The sequence below is a fragment of the Pteronotus mesoamericanus genome, unplaced genomic scaffold, assembly GCF_021234165.1.
Source record: "Pteronotus mesoamericanus isolate MK-2021 breed Mesoamerican mustached bat unplaced genomic scaffold, CSHL_Meso_final contig_78, whole genome shotgun sequence".
Lineage (NCBI taxonomy): Eukaryota > Metazoa > Chordata > Mammalia > Chiroptera > Mormoopidae > Pteronotus > Pteronotus mesoamericanus.
Window position 1 is genome coordinate 8,757,935 of NW_026555258.1, and position 17,496 is coordinate 8,775,430.

The 17,496-nt window shown below is 43.3% G+C and overlaps 1 protein-coding gene across 1 annotated transcript in view; it reads left to right on the top strand.

The window, feature by feature from the left end:
* The first annotated feature begins 248 nt into the window (after positions 1-248).
* The window catches only part of PSMB7 (proteasome 20S subunit beta 7), a 51,885-nt gene continuing 34,637 nt past the window's right edge, over positions 249-17,496 (top strand). The window contains exons 1-5 of the mRNA XM_054584394.1: positions 249-332; positions 772-865; positions 1,697-1,794; positions 3,017-3,157; positions 7,460-7,575. Of these exons, the coding sequence (XP_054440369.1) occupies positions 271-332; positions 772-865; positions 1,697-1,794; positions 3,017-3,157; positions 7,460-7,575 (511 nt within the window). The 5' untranslated portion in view covers positions 249-270. The remainder of the gene's footprint in view (positions 333-771; positions 866-1,696; positions 1,795-3,016; positions 3,158-7,459; positions 7,576-17,496) is intronic.

Below are 17,496 nucleotides of genomic sequence, written 5' to 3' on the forward strand. Positions count from 1 at the left end.
TTCTGGTCTGACTGGCAGAAGGCCAGGTCTCTGGCGCGTCCACCTTGGGACAAGTTCTTTCCGCATCCGGGCGTCAGTTTCTCCTCCACGCCACTTGAGGTGATATACTCCAAACACCTCCGGGCTCTTCTAGGAGTCCGCAACTCTAAGATCAACCGCGGAGTTTGCTCCGCCCCCTTAGCCTAGGTTGCCGGCGGCGCCGGAAGTACTCGTCTTTTTTTTTTGTTTTGTTTGCTCCCGCCCCCGACCCGGAAGTACTTTCTTGGGAAGATGGCGGCTGTGTCAGTGTGTAAGCCACCGGTTGGAGGTTTCTCGTTTGAAAACTGCCGCAGGTGCGACCATTCCCGGGGCCGGGATCAGGGCGGAATTGGGAGTGCATTGCCGGGGTCGGCTGTGGGCCGCGGCCTGATCGGGGAAGTCCAAAGGAAGGGTGTACGGTGCGGCCTGCGGCCCGCGGCCCTTGTGACTCAGGGGAATCAGGGCCTGAGCGTGGGTTTCTCCTGAGGCCGGGGCTGCTCTCCCACTTTTCCACCGTACCTGGACACCCATCCCTAGCTCCTTAGGCGAAGTGCCACCCCGCTTTGATGGTTTCTCTGCCAAGAAACGGGACAGTAGTCCTGATGTTGATTGGCAAGGAGGATTGGGCGAACAGATGGGCGTGAAAGTGAATAGTAGATTGTGTTTTTCGAGTTCTCCATTAGGCACTCTTTCTGCCAGTGCGGCACAATGTGGTCCTGCCCGCCAACGTTTTATTCTCTCATTTGCTCTTAGAAATGCCATCTTGGAAGCCGATTTTGCAAAGAAAGGGTACAAGCTTCCAACAGCCCGGAAAACAGGCACGACCATTGCGGGTGTGGTCTACAAGGTAAACCCGGACAGGCTAAAAGCAGCAGTCTACACGTGAACCAGGCCTCCTTTATTTCTGTGGGCTCAGTGGAGAAGGGCACATGTTACAGAGCACATCAGAAAAAGGACTTCTAGGAGAGACTATGTTTATGTTAGGTTTCGTGTGCTTATCAGAAGGTTATATTCTTTTCTCACTTGGCAGAGTTTTTGACAGGAGGCCAGTTTACTTTTCTGTCTTAAGTTACTGCTTTAGAAGGCAGGATGATGTTAGTGGGAGAACGCAAGATTGGGGGTCAGACAGGTCTGCCTAACCATTGAACTTCCATGCTGCTTCCTGTTTTGGGCAGTGACTTTCATTCTCACAGCCATACTTGCCCCACCAACCAAATGGACATAATAGCTCTAGTCTTAAATTGTTGTAAGGGTCAAAAGAGATCATTGTTATTGTTGTTAAGGATAAAGAGTGAGATCTTTTAAAAAGAAATTTGACAGGTGGCTCTTTTAATGGGAGGATCTCTGCATCTTAATCCAGACGTATCCCACATTAGCTTTGATTTGTAAGGAATTCATTGAATCACTGAGCCTCATTTGAAAACAGGAATGATAATTCCTGCCACCTACTCAGGATTCAAGCAATAACCTCTTTAAATAAACTTTTTCTTGAATTCTGAAGTATAGCACCATATTTTTGGAAGGAGTTTTCTTGGGGGGAGTAGATGGTTGGGGGAGCAGGGAATGACCCGCGTTGTCTCCCCTGAACTAGAGAGCTGTGGTTTACATATGTAAGATTGTGTGTATACATCTGTACCTATAGGTCTGTATTTCTCTCTCTCTCACTATTTTTTAAAAGGATGGCATAGTACTCGGAGCTGATACAAGGGCAACTGAAGGGATGGTTGTTGCTGACAAGAACTGTTCAAAGATACACTTCATATCTCCTAACATTTAGTAAGTATTTATTAGCTTGAATGGCTTTTATATTCTTAAACATTTTAGGGCTAACATTGAATTTACTCTGTTTCTCCCTGGAACCTGTTGTTCAATTCTGTATTTTCTTTCTCTCTCCCTTAACTGGCATTTTTACCCGCCTGTCCCCTAAGCAAGTCATCCTCAGGTCCTGTCTTTGCTTTAGTCTTTAGTTCATTTGGTACCTTGCCTGCATTCTGTGTGTCCCTTAAATCCATTCTCTCCAGTCCTTCCCTCTGCTGACACCTTAGTTTAGATTTTTTTTCTCAGCTCGACTATTACAGTTGTAATTTAAATGGCGTCTGTGCCTCTGGCTTCTCCATCTCTATTTGGTCATTTCTCTGTCGTCTAATTTTGTAAAACACAAATCTAATTCCTTTCCTTTTTAAAAACTTTTTACATTTTTATGTTGCTTTCAGGATAAAATCAAAATGTTTAGGGCCTTGCACATTCTCACGATAAGTTAATTTTTTCGTCCTCTTTAGCTGCCATCACCTGCTGCTCTAGTTACGCCTGGATGGTCCCTATTTCCCTCCTGTCCCTATTCCCCCTCGTCTCCAAGCTGTGTCACCTTTGCTTATGCCACTTCTCCGCTTAGAAATGCCTCTTCTCTGCTTGTATAATGTTTTTGTTTTATTCTTCCAGATTCAGGTCATATGAAATCTCTTCTCACAAAGACTAGAATTATTTGCTCTTTCCTTCAGTTGCCTTTAACATTTTGTACCTGTGTTACTGTATTCTTTTATACAGGGTACAATTTTTGTTTGCCTGTGTCATCTCCACTCAACTTTGAAATCCAGTGCTAGGACTTTGTCATATTTTCTTTATTACCAGCACTAGTGCAGTGTCTGGTACCTGGGAGTAAATACTTGGTAAATGTTAAATTACAAGACTTTTAACACGCCTTGCTCTTTTGTACAACTTGGATATATTTCTATGATTTGTAAAATATACACTCTTTTAGGAGCACAGAAACTAATGATTTCAGATGTTCCATTGTGCCATGGAAAATATATTTGCATATAATTAGGTGTGTATTGTCAATTTTATGGTTATTTAAACTTGGTTAGACAGAGCAATTACAGCAGTTACTTAGAAACATCTCTATGTACCTGAACTTTGTGGATGTTATCAAAGAAACTCCACTTATAATTGAGCCCTCTGGTAATTGAATTTCAGCTAAGTTTCTAATCGTGTGTTTTAGTTGTTGTGGTGCTGGGACAGCTGCAGACACAGAGATGACGACCCAGCTCATTTCTTCCAATTTGGAGCTCCACTCCCTCTCCACTGGCCGCCTTCCCAGAGTTGTGACGGCCAATCGGATGCTGAAGCAGATGCTTTTCAGGTAAGGTTCCAGGATGAGGATTTCTATAGCATCTTTTTCTCATGTCTTAGATTTCTAGCCAAGGTAAGCCCAGAAGCTAGAGGAAAAGCATTCAGAAATACACGTTTTATTTTAGAAATCAGTTGTTACTAAGAAGCCATTTTAATTTCATGAGGCTTTGATAATGGATTTGAATTTATGGGGTGTGTCTGTTTTTTATTTTTTTCCCATGAGTAAATGATATGTGAACAGCTGTGTCATTTCCTTGGGCACAGGCATATTCTTGGATATAAAAACTTTTTTGTTTATAGGAAGAAAGTTAGAGTCGGTAGGAGTCTTTGAAGAGTTCATCTTGTGAACACACACAAATGATTGTGTTTTTCCTCTCTCTTTCAAGGGGAAAAAATGAAAAGTGATGACATTAATATTAACTAATATTTATCTCTTTGTGCCAGTTCCTGTGCTAAGTGCTTTATGCATGATCTCATTTTATCCTTTTAATTTTGAGGTCCAGGCTGCTCCAGTTTATATGGGAACGAATTGAGGGTTAAAGAGGTGCAGCCACTTGCCTGACCTGACCTTCGCTCCCTTAATCACATCATCGCTTTATGTTTGTATAGGTATTGTCTGTTTTAAACTTTTAAGTCCATTTTCTCATTTGCTTCTTATGAAGAGAGGCAGTGTACTATTGTGGAAATAGCCTGGGTATTTAGTCTTGGGTTGGAATACTGGCTTGTCCTTTTGGCACCTGCCTTAGTGCTAACAGATTCTTTCCTCTTTCCTTTGTAGAATGTGTGCATTGTAATACCTTTTGTTTTTTGAGTTGACCAGAGACCTTTATTCTTACACAGAACATTTTCTCTCTGTCCTAAGCAGCAATAGCTGCGTCCAGACCTGTGACAATTAAAGGGGATCAGGGACAGAGAGCAAAATTGTAAACAGGCAGTTCAGAGGTCATATTCAGCACGTAGAGAAATTTTATGTGGGTCACATAGGGTTTTTTAAAAAATAGTGGCCAATAATTATAAACTGAGTGATTTGAATGAAGAAAATCCCTAAAGCATGGGGTAACACATGGCAGCAATCTTCTGGGACTGAGTGGCAGATGTTGCCTTTAGAAGTGGGAGCCTGTGTCTGGTCTGTCAGCCACTGCCTTGTTCACTTCCCTCTGTTTCCTGCCTTGCCCTTGACTTCCTGCCCATTTTCAAGTCTTCACCCACAAGTCAGTCATGGCCCCTTGACTGTCAGGAAGGGGACGTGAGGTTTAATGTAGCTGTGCAGCAGCAGTAGTATTGTTCCCATTTTACTGGTGAGGCAGCTAGGACTTACGAGTCTCACGGGCAGGGAGCCTAGTCACGTCCACCTAATTTCTGCTCTGGCTGTGTGAGCCCTTATACCAGTGATTTCCATTTATTTATGTATATAATAATCATTCAGACCCCTCAGAATTATCGCCTGTCAAATAAATTCTGCCAGTACAGTGTGAGAACTCATTAAAGCACATCTGTGGTCAAGATTTCAGAAGACATTTGTGATTTTGATTTTAAATACAAAGCTCCCTCTGGTGGTTTATTTGGTGCATTACATTTACAACAATTTTTAAACTAGTAAAATTGCAGTGACTAGAGTATTTCAAAATTCCTTGCAACGTCATTTAAAGCATTTAGCTAAATCTGGCGGATGTTTCTGTTAATCTCTGTAGAATGTTTTAGAAGTCCTAAATGCTCTCTTGTCAGTTTCTTCTTTTTAGTTTAACATACTTTGTAAACGTTAAATTTTATAAAAATTTTGAGGTAACGTTTAAAAATTTAAACCAGAATCATTACAGTCCTTTATATCCTTTGATATTTTTGTTGAGTTACATCAAGCGAGTCGGTTGTAGAAGGAGAAAGGGCAGAGGATTTGACTTTAAAAGCGGGGCTCATGACAGTGCCTGCTACAGGGCCTGGTCCACGGTTAGATCCCCAGAAAGTGCAGAGGCTGAAAGAGTGAGGGCCGTTCCCTTTGCTGTCAGCGTATTGTGCACATGCGTGGTCCCCATCAGCAGAAGAGCGCAGGCCCAGCACGTTTACCTGAGTCCGCAGAGGAGCTCTGGTGCCCCGTAGCCCTCCTGAAACAGTGCGGGCCGTTTGCCTGTGCCCTTGTTGTGAGGCAGGGTCCACGGTTTTGGTAAGGTTTTCAAAGGGGTCTGCGGCCCACACAGGTTTAAGAAGCGTTGATGAGTATCATGATTTTTGGTGGTGTCACAGAATTCTATTAACCAGTTTTTGAATATTAATGGTGTTGCCTGCTTTAAAGTATTTAGGTTATTATAAAGTATTCTGTGACCCCTTTGGGGCATGGACTCTTTAGGTACTTGTGATTAATTCCTTAGACCATATTTTGAAATAAACTCCTACAAGTGGAATTGCTAGGTCCAAGATATGCATAGTGAACATTTTGATACATATTGCAGAAACTGTCCTTGAGAAAGATTGTACTAAGTTGCACTACTTCCAGTAGTGGATGAGAAAATGTAGCGCCTTGGCTTGTGGCTCAATGAATTGGGCCTCTGCCTGCAGACCGAAGGGCCACCGGTTCGATTCCTGGTCAGGCCACATGCTTGGGTTTCAGGCCAGGTCCCCGGTTGTAGGTGTGGGACAGGCCACCGATCGCTGTATCCCTCATGCTTTGATGTTTCTCTCCCTCCCCCCTCTCAAAATAAATAAATAATATATATATATTTTTTTAAAGTAGCATGGCTTTTTAATGATTATGTAGTTTTTTGTCATATACCCATATCAGTTTAGCCAATTCTCCCTCTATTTCCACTTTTTTACCATCATAAACAGTACTGCAGTAAACATTCTTATGCATTCACTTCTGCATATTTGTTCTATTACATCCTTAGAATTAGATTCTTGAAAATAGCATTTCTGAATCAATTTTTAAGGATTTCAGTAACTTCAGTATCTTAGACTCTGTAAGTGCATCAAACAAATACTATGCTTGAGCTTGGAAAGGAGCTAACTGATGTTGCTGACTTTAAACACCCTGCTTGGTAGGTGGTCGGTGCAGTGAGTGGGGCACTGGACTAGGATGGGGCGGGGCGGGGGGGTGGGGTCTGCGGTTGTGTCTTTTTATCCCAGAGCCATGGAATGTAGTCTTGACCTTGCTGCTAGCTCATATGCCCTAGGGTCATGTTTTTCCCTTTTCTAGGCCCGCCCTTCTTGAAGCAGCTTCTGAAATTCTTTCCTGCTCTTTAATTCTTACAAAAAGAAGAATCTTTCTGAAATAATAATTTGGTAATCAAGGGAAATATTGGACTTCACTATTCTGTTTGCCTAGAGCACTTCCTGATGTGTAGCTCTGTCTCAATCTAAAATTATGACTTTGGCTCTTTTGTTAATTCATTTATTTCACTTTCAATGGTTCTGAGCATCAGGGAGATTCAGTGTGTATTGGTTTCATTTCTCTTCCCGAAGAGCTAAAGGCTCACAGTGGAGAACTCTAAATTCAGCTCGTTTATCGAGCGCAGCAGTTCTCATGGTAAATAGTTGAACCAAATACAGGGAAAGCAATCTCTAGAAGTAGAAAACCTGTGAGGTGAAGGCTCCAAAGGAAGAAATGTGTGCACAGTTAAATGGAGGTGCGGTGGGATGGAGTGGAAAGCGCACTCCTCTCCATGTTCCTGAAAGGTATAGCTTTGTCCTGTGGGCGGTAGTGGTTTCATAGGCCATCATGGAGTTATTTCACCATTCACTTCCCTGAATGATGAAATACTTTCCTCTTTTACTCAATATGACCTCATGTCTGTGATTACACTTTTGAGGATTTACTCAAAGGGAAGGTGTTTTGACATTAGCCATTTTCCTGATAGGCTATGGTGAGGTTATCAGTAGCTTGGGTTTAGCAGCTCTGCATTGTTACCTTGGAAGGCAGCGTATCTGCTGATAGAGGTATGATGGGTAGGGTGCTGATAATCTTTGCAGTAAGCCAGGCTTAGCTTGGAGGCATTGGATGAATACTCAGTATCTTTGGGTTGGTTTTCTCTTCTCCGAAGTGAGAATTATAGAGCCCTCTTTTAAAGATAGCTGTGAGGCTGTGATGAAGTAAAGTATATGGATATCTCCCACAATTTATAGTTTTTATTGGCTGATAATAGAAGTTCAAATAAAGTTCATTTCATTTCCTATTTCCCATCAAAGCAGTAACCGCTTAATGAAACAGTGGCAGTGTAAGAAAAGCTCTTTGTTTTCTGACTTCTCATACAGCTTTTGGCTAAGTTACAGTGATGCAATACAGACTCATTTTTTTTTTTCTTATACACACTCTGATCACCAGGTATCAAGGTTACATTGGTGCAGCCCTAGTTTTGGGGGGCATAGATGTTACTGGACCTCACCTCTACAGCATCTACCCTCATGGATCAACTGATAAGTTGCCTTATGTCACCATGGGTGAGTGTGATATTTCCCTCATGTTTTAGAATCCTCTTATTTACCAACAGGTCTTTTAAAGGGCTGGCCTAGTTTCCTGTTAGAGGAGGCAGTGCAATAAAGTGCTTTGATTATCCTGCAAATTGTTACTGAGTTCTTCCTACAGGTTGGTCCCTGTTCTGTGTGCTTGGAATGTAACAGTGAACAAAATATTGATAAAGATTTTTGTTTTAATTCTCACCCGAGGACATTTTTCCACTGCCTTTAGAGAGAGAGAGAGGAAGGAAGAGAGAAGCATCGATTGGTTGCCTCTTGTACACGCCCATACGAGGGATGGTACGTGCCTGGACCTGCGATTGAACCCGCAACCCAGGCATGTGCCCTGACTGGGCATCAAACCTGCAACCTTTTGGCTACAGGGTGGTGCTCCAACCAACCGAGGCACACTGGCCAGGGCATGATAAAGATTCTTGCTTTTAGGGAGTTTATATTTTATGGGGGTGGACAGACAGTAACAACAGCTCTATAAATATCACTTTCTAGTGATAAGTACTAGGAGAAAAAAAAAGTAATGTATTTATATATGATATTGTGCTACTGTTGTGCAAGATATTACATTTGGGGGAAACTGGGTGTATGAGAACTCAGTGTATTCGTTCTTACATCTGCATGTGAATTTATAATTATCTCGACAAAAAGTTAAAAATTAATGCCGGGTAAGGGGACTTGGGAGTGTTGGGGTGGAAGGCAGGCTATAGCATTAAATAGGAAGGTCAAGGTAGGTCTTGTGAGAAGGTGGGTTTGAGTAGAACAGCCTCCCGGGCAGAAGGAAAGCAGGAGTGGAGGCCTCGCTATGGGAAGATGCCTGATGCAGGCAGGTTTTTTTCCTTTTTTTGAGTGACTCGATTCCCTTTTTACCACTTAATCTCTAAGGTGTTTTTCCTGCTGTTTTTCACCTGTTACATTTTTGATCTTGGTACCTTGGCTTGCAGAGCTAGGAATGCTGCCGCCTTAAAGAGTTTGGAAATTGCCAGTTGGAGACTGTGTTATTCCACATCGTGTTATCTAGCCTCTTAGAAGCTTTTATACAACAGCTGTTCCCTGTTTGTGGTGTTTGTAGGGAGAATGATTTACCCCCAGATACCATATGGATGAATCTTTGTAATTATTTTAAAATGAAGGTACAGTAATTTTAGAATTGTTTTGAATTGCTTTATTCAAATGTATTATCTCCATCAAAGTACTATTTCTCCCCATCTGATGCTTTTAAATGTAAAGGTGGATTAGCCTTTTCTGTTAAGTACTTTCATTCCTTCTTCTTTCTTTTTGTACTTAAAAAAATTTCAAGCTTGCAGAAAAGAACAGTGAATAGTCCTATATACCGTTTACTCAGATTTGTCACATAATAACACTTGACCACAGTTGTTCTCTCTCTCACATTATTGTTAATTTGTGTGTGTATGTGGAATCATTTGAGAGTAAATTGCAGGTATCCTAATCCTCCACCTTTAAATCCTTTAGGATGTTTTCTTACATCACCTTTATAAAATCATCAATTTCTGGAAATTTAACATTGATGCGAAGCAGCTTCATTTTTAGGGTGAAAAGATGGCATTGGTTTCCTTTGCTTTTGAACGGTAGTACTTGGTCTTGTGAGCATAATCCTGAATTTAGGAAAAGTTGCTGAGAGTGAGTAGTCAAGTAGATTTGTGTCTGCTCATTTCATTCCTGCAACCCCGCTCTGGGCTCCGTCCTGGCCGACAGTGGCCGCGGTCTCTCCAGGTCTGGAGTGATCACAGGGCTTGGGTCCACAGCTTTGCGTCTGTGGCAGCGCACCTCTGTTCAGAAGTCATTGTTCCACGCGGTCGGGTTTTGCTAGCCTAGGGGGCCAGATTAAGAACAAAAACATCGGTAACAACTGATTTTAATACATGAGTAAGTTACTACTTGGCGGTTTAGTTTGTTCCTCTGTTCATTTATCATCTAATCCTTGAGGGCCATCCAGGTAAAGGCACTGGAGCCAGCTCCACAGGGAGAGGCGAGTGCGTGATCCTTGCGCTCGCCACACTCACGGGGCGATGGGGGAGACAGATGTGCAGCTGACAAGGGCCGTGAGTGCAGAGGCCGGTGGGGAACAGAGGGAGCAAGGGTCGCATCTGAACCGGATGATTTCAGGAGAAGCATCACTTCATTTGAGCTGAATCTTAAAGGAAGGATGTACTTTCATTCATTTATCAGATTTTTAGTTAGAGTTTATGCTAGGCCCTGTACGGGGTGCTGGTAGTCAGTGGTCAATATAGCACTTGCCCTCTAAGCTTGTAGCATCCTGTGGGAGACAGGAATTAAACAGGGAAATACTCGTTAGTCTAAAAGAGGGCCCTGGGGCAAAGAACCGCAATACTGGAGAATAAGAGGAAGGTGTACATGGGTAGTGGGTGTTTGGTAATTTACAGACATGATAACAGCATTCAAGTGGGAAAAATATTACATGGAAAATAAGTCTCTTATTTCATGTCCCTCCTCCAGAGTAACCATTGTCAAGAGTTTCTTGTGTTTTTTTCCCCCCAGAAAATGTTCTGTAATGCACCTTTATATATCTCTATCACCTGTCTTCTGTCTCTGTCCCTATTAAAAATACACAGATGAGGTCATCCTATACATACTGTTCCCTTACTGTGAACTTGTTTCGAGGAAGTTTTTGTATCAGGCCATGCAGTTCTACATCGTGTCTATTAATAACAGCTACATAGAATTGCATTATATGACTGTGCTATGATTTACTGATCCATTCTTCTATTGATGGATATTTTGTCTTTCACATTTTACAACAAATGTGTCTTGATGTACTTGTGTAAATACATTCTTCAGATAAATTCTTAGTAGTGGCCTTTTTGGATTGCAAGTAGTGGAATCACTGGATGATTTAAAGAAAATAAGAATGTTTTTTAAAGGATAGTAGATGGCTCACAGAATAGCCAGGAGGGCTAGAACTGGTTTTGGGGCCAAGAACAGTGTCAAAAATCATGCTGCAGAAGGGCCAGTGCAGGTGAGCGCAGAGTGCGGCAGCCTGCGCTGCTGGCACGGCTGGCGCTGCACCCTGGCCCGCTGCTCTCACTCCTGTCCCGGCAGCCTGGGAATCTAGTCCGCCTGCCGTCCCCTTCCCCGCCAGAGAGCTCCTTATGGGGGGGGTGGATGCTTCTGACTGGCAAAGCTCAGTTACCCGCTTACACAGAGATGGCGTCCCCCAGACCTAGGAAGGAAAGGCAGCTTCTGGACAGCACAGAAAAGTGACAGATGGCCACATAGTGTGTTTTACCTTTTGAGTGCTATTGCCAAATTGCCCTCCAAAAAGATTACGGTAGTTTCGTCTCCCACCAAGAGAATATGAGAATGCCTTTCTCTGACAACCTCACCAATACATGGCCTGCTTGCCAGTCTGTTAGGTGAAAGATGGGAAGAAGTAACACGAGCTGAGACCTGGGTGGCGAGTGGGAATTAGCCAGGAATTTGCTTCCCTACTCCCTGCCCCCAAGGGAAAGGCTTGTCTGGTTACACAAGGGACTAGTGTGGTCAAGGCACTGAAAGGCCAGAGTTTGCTGGATGGGGGAGGCAGGTGCGTAGGGTGGGAGGGGTGTTCCATGCAGGGGTTGCAGCAGAAGCAAAAACATGGCTGTTTAGGAAGAGGGAGCGGAGGCAAGGCTGGAAAGCTAGGCTGGAGAGGGTCCTAGTGGTACAGTCTGAGCCGTCTTGATCCTGTCCTGGAGGTTTCCATCTAATGTTTTCACTCCAGGAATGACAGGGTCAGATTTGCTTGTTAGAAGCAGCATCCTGACAGCTACAGGGAGGAGGACTGGCGTGGGAGTGTCCGGAGGCAGGGGTGGAGGTTACATCTGGCCAGAAATGTTGAGGGCGTGGACGGGTCCAGTGGTAGCAGGGATGGCCACTAATGTTACGTAGGTCACTTAGAAACCAGCCAACCCTTAGGCTTGATTCCGAGTCTGCCATCTGTCCTCTCCTGTGTTCCTTAGTGGCAGTCCCTTCCAGGCTCTTGACCACAGTGTTGGAGTAACTCCTTCACCTGGGGCCACCTCTCTTCCAGTTGGGCTCTGGGGCCTTGCCCTCCTCCCCCTTACTTGTACAGCAGCTCCCCCGTGGGAGTGCCCCAGGCTGAGTTAGTAGGTTCCTGTCAGGGCATTTGGCGTGAAACAGGATTCCAGGATTCCAGCCTTATCCATACTCTGCTTTCCCCAGCCCTTGTCCCTCCTGCCCCTGTGAGAATTTGAGATCTTGGCGAGTAGAACTTGTGTCTTACTCCCCGAGTCTCCCCAAGTCCTGTGTATCTTGATGAATAGTTGATGGCGAAATTCATTTTCTGACCCTCTTACTCACTCACTTGTGCCAAAGAATGTCTGAACCTTAGTGTTAGAAACCTCTGCGGCTGTTGTTTGTGAGCTGGCAGTTGACAACCCTTGGAATGGAGGGGGTTGATTGTGCTCCCTTTGTGTGGCCCAGGCTAGCACTACGCATTGCATGTAGGATAGGGCCCTGTTTTCTTTTTAAAGCTTAGCATTAGTTTAAAGCACATTATGGAGGGTCTCTGTGCCAGAGGATTCTGGTGGCATCATGTTATTTACAGTTAAAATTCTATGGAAGGGATGCTGTCATTGCCATTTTATTGATGAGTAACCTGAAACTTAAACAAGAGATTTAGTAACTTGCTTCTTATTGCTCTGCCTGTAAGTGGCAAAGTTGGGATTTGAACCTTTGTTCCTAGGTCACACAAGCCCCCGTATAACACAGCTGCTTTAATTTTATCATGTTAGAGATGTTACTTCATTAAGGTATTAAGCCTTGCTTCTAAATACTGAAGATGTTTATACAAATTCCTGAAGGGCTTTTATTTGTTTTGCATGTATTCAACTGCTGTGTGTGCAGGTTTTCCATCCGGCACATTAACAACAGTATTTACTGAAATAGCTTATTATAGTATGAAGGGAAAATTTTAAAAAATATATACAAGCCTACTATCTTGGGACAACATGACTTATTTTAATCTAATCCAAGTCCATTGGAGAGGAGCCCTTTACCAGGGAATGTAAAAGAGAGTACGGTTTCTGTGCTGCCTCGGCTTTGTCTTTGTTGCTCTTTTCGTTTCTTTTGACCGTTGTCCCCTTGGAGCCGATTTGGTGTCATCTTTGCCCGCGGTGGTAGCTGTGCCGGGCTGCCTTTCTTCCTAATGAAGGCGTTCTTCGGTTAGTTATTTTTTTTGTTCCTTTTTTTGCCTCTCCTTTTTCCCCCCGAGGGGCTGGGGAGCTGAATTTTGAGAGAGACCTGCAGAATTGCCAAAATTCGGTGGACTTTGTTTTAATTCATAATTCATGTTACTGATTTTAGGTGAGCTACAAACCAAACTTCAAACTCTAGATGAAATAGAAGGCCCTCCTAAATGAAAGGTTCCCATGGAACATTAACATTCACTATGGATTGAGGCTTATAAATGTAGCTTGAGTGAGAAAATGAATATTTCATGTAAATTCTCAAGCTTTAGTTAAATTATAAGTTTTTATTATAAGAAATATAAACAAAACTTTGTAATTAATCTTCTTTATCTGAGTGACTAGATGGTAAGAGCTAGAAGCTGCAAATTACCCATAAGACAAGGGTGTCCAAGTTTTTTGTCTGCCCATGGGCCTATGTTGGCGACAAGCCAGGTGCCTGAAGGCTACTCCTAATTTACGTGGACTTGAAGACACTGACCTTGCTGTGTGCATCTTGGACGTGCTGGCAACAGCTCTTTGAGCACAGAGTCCAGGAGACTCCTCTCTGAGCACTCGCCTTTCCCAGGTTTCGCTAGGGAGAAGAATGGATCAACTTCCTTATGGCGTGGCCCTTGGACAGCTTCTGCCCCAGAACCTTTGTTATGGACATGATGTTGACCACCAGAGCAGTATGCATCCAGCAGCTTTCCAGCTGCTGCGCCAGCAAGTGTTAGGAGATGCTTTGCTGATATAATTTTTGCAGGTGTTGTGAGGGGGTGCTATTATCCTCATCTTACAAATGAGGAAATTGAGGCTCAGAAAGGTATGCCAAGGTCAGCCAGCCAGGAGGTGCACGATCTGGGATGGGACTCCAGTCTCTGTTCCTTGTTGGCTGCGTGATTGCTGTGAGTGGTGTGTGGCGTGTGGTCCTGGCCAGATGTGACGTGGTTTATTCTAAAAAAACACAGGGCCCCTTAGGTTTTATTTAATTATTATTATTATTTTTTTAAGAGAATAATTTGTAAGAGACTGCAGGTGATCGATTAGTGTGATTGTTGAAAGCTGGGCAAGATTCTCTGACTTTTCTTTCCACTAAGGGAAAAAGGTTATAGTTTTATTTTTTTATAGACAAAACGTGGGTTCTTTTTATTCTCAGATTAATCAGCTTATTCTTTCAACTTGCCAACTTTCCTTTATTAGGCAAACCGAAGTAGTGTCAGAGAAGCTTGGGGACCATCTTTTGCTATTAGTGTGGCAGTGTTCCTTGTAGCCGTATTGGCAAGGTATATAAAATTTTTGTTTTTGCCCACTTATTCACATAGAGAATTAATACGAATAAAATGTCAAGCACGGCATTCCTGGAAATGAGGCCCTTGGACAATTTAGGAATTCTAATTTAAGGAATAAACATTGGTATGCACCATTAGGGACGACTTGAGGTCACTGTCAGCGCCATTCGGGTAAAATTCCATCTCCAGATAATTACTGGACGTACCTCTTAAGTCCCAATTTATAGAGGCCCCTAGCGATTAAAAAGATTCGGGACAGAGTGCTCACCTTGTGGGCAAAAAAGAGTCTTAGAATTCAGCTGGAACATGAGCACATCGGCAGGAATTCAGGCCTGCCATTTCCTCTGTGTTTTTACACTGAAGTGCAGCCTCTGTGCAGACATTCTGATAGTCTCCACATGACTTGATTTTGAAAATTTTCCTGCACTGGAAGAAATTAGTGCACTACAAGATGGCAGATACTGTTTCCACATTCATTTTCAGCTCTTAGATCAGGTGTGAACCCGGCAGCACTGTATGTAGTTCATAGGCCTCCATCAGAGCCTCTCAGAGGGCATGTGGACTTCCTGGCTCGAGTGTGTGGGCCCTGAGGCACCCGGCCGGGGCACGCGGTGATGCCGTTCTCTGTAAATCGGTGGTCGGAGGAACTGTGTTCTTGAAAATGTGCGAGGATTAAGTGGGATGTGATACATAAGAATGTATGTAGCACAGTGTAGATGTTGGATGCATGGTGTTTTGGTAATTTTAGTGCTGATATATTCTCTGTGTGCAGTTCAATATACTAAGATTTCTCTGGCAGTTTTTCCTGCTTTGATTAGTATAAGAAAGATGCATTTCAGGAGATTGAAAATGTGCAATGCGTGGATTTTATATTTTCAAATTTATGCTGCTATGGAATGCCAGGGATTAAACAACAACAGGGAACCAGAAGTCCATGAAAGTTGACTTACGCATTTTGATTCCTCGTTGCTGCAAAGGTGGTACTAAGCCAATAGATGGTGCCGTTTTGTTAGGAAATGAGAAAATATTTGCTTTTAAAATTCATCATGTTACACCCAGGGACTATAGTATAGCCAGCCCTTACCAGTTCTTAGTCTGTTCTAATTAGAGTGGACTTTCTTCTTCATTCTGCATAAAACATGTTGAATGCCTATTGTAGGTAAAATGGTTAGGTATTAAAATAATGTGTAAGGTGCTACTCTTCCTGCTTTTTCTGCTCTGACATTTTGCCATGAAGTCTTTTCTGATTTGAATTCAGTCCTTAGTCTACAACTAAGTAAAAGTGCTTGCCAGGAGTATGTTTCAGAACAGTTAAACGCAGTGCTCACAGTTTTAAGTCCTTTGTTTTTACATCCCACGTCAGAGAGAGCAAGGTAACTAATCCATCTTTACGAATTGGCTACAGCAAACTGCCTTTATACTCTCATAACCTAAGGCTTGATGGTCTTTTACTTTATTGGACAGGTAAGTGAAAAGTCATTTTATGCATCAGAAGACTTCACTGCAGAGGTCTTAGAATTAGGGATTTGCCGGATCTGCCATTCCTAGCTGTGTGACTGTGGGTGGGTTTCTTCACCTCTCTGAACTTCATTTTTTCCCATCTATCAAATGGGGATAATATCATCCAGTCCACAGACAAATTAAGTGAGGAAATATATGTAACGGGGCTTTACACAGTCTTTTCAGTAAGTAGGATTTCTTTTTGTTTGAACACATGCTCTATGGACAAAATAAACCTTTACTTATGATTAAGACTGGGTGTGTTTTATAAATTATTAGACTCCATGGCCCTTTGCCCTTGAGTGTTCTATGGGACATGAAAACTTGGAAAAAGAGCTGCAAAGTGGAATAACGTGCCATTTGGGAAGTTACGTTGGAATGTGGACCAGAGCAAAGGACGCCTTTGCAGTCTGTCAGCTCAGACTGCCCTGAGCGCCTGCAGCGGGAGGGGAGGTGTGCGCCCGGTGCCTGCTGAGGGGAGCTGCTGCTGCTCCCTGGCGGGCCTGGCGAGGGGGAGGCTGCGCAAGAGAGGCGTGTTTTAAGGTAATTTCCACCGTCCATCTTCTCCCCTAAACATTGGGTTAGGTGACTCTTCTGTCTAAAGGAAAACAGTTTTCTGTCCTCACACCTTGTGGTATTTCATTAATTACATTAATAAAATTAAGCCTTTCACATTTCAGGTCTGGATGCCCCAGTTGTTAGCCTTTTCTTAAGAATAAGTGTTTATGACCTGTCAGATCAATGACATGTTGCACTTGGAATAAGAAAAATCCCTATCCCCTTCAAGTGGTGTTTTAAATTATTTACTTGGAGTAAAATTTAACTCCTTTTTGACTACATTATGTTTTGAAAAGGAACTGCCTTTTCTGAGAAATTAATTTTGAGTAAAAATGTTGGATGCTTTAAAAGTCTGTTTCTAAGCATATTAAATGAAATTTTTTTTTAATTCATTGAGAATAAACGATAGACTCTCTGACATTGAGGTACATGTGCTGATGAAAAGAAAGTGTTCTTCCCCCTCACCAGGGGTTTAAATGTAATACTCAGTGCTTACTCAGGAGTGAAGACATCAAATTAAACTGTTTATGCTGACAAAGGACAAATCTGGATTTCAGCAACCCATGCAGGATTGTCTGATTGCTCGGCCTGCCTCTCCTGGAAGCTTTTGGCCAAGACTTGTAATGAAATGCATGCATACAATTAAACCACTTGAAGTTTCCGGAGCCATGAGAGATCCTCCACTGCTCTCTAGTGGCTGAACGTGGTCCCTTGGTACCAGCATTGTTTTGTGATCGTACATCAGCTCTTCACACATCGGTAGTGCTGGCCTCTGGAGCCAAGCACCAGCATTAGGAGACTCAGCCCTGTAGACAGGAACGAAGTGAAAAATCATCCCAATCCACAAGGCTGTGGAAAGCACCACATTTTACTCAGGACGTGTGGCCAGTGGACTGACAGTGAGCAAGTGTGAGTAAGCACTCTGTCAGGAGAGCTGACACTGATGCATTAGGAAGTTCTGCGTGTCTCTTATCTCTGCATACATCTTGTACCTTGGCAGGCCACAGTGCCAGACAGGTCCTTGGGTGCTTACAGTGGACTCCTCCTTAGTAAAAGGAGCAGCTTTTTCTCTGAAAAGGTCTGGTTAAATTGATTTGGGGAAAAGCAGTAGAAAGCCAACCTGTGAGGATGAGGCCTTCTGTCTTCATCCCCTGAGGGCGGGGGGCAGCTAGGGTGGTAGGGCTGTGGTGCTGCGCAGTTTCAGGGCCAGCGTTCATGTTGTGCTTGACGTGACAATGCTTCTGGAGTAGCTTGTCAGCCCTGCAGTGCTCAGGGCTCTGTGATGTGCTGGGGGACAGCTGAGGACTTTACAGAGCTGTGCCACCTCCTGTGCGCCT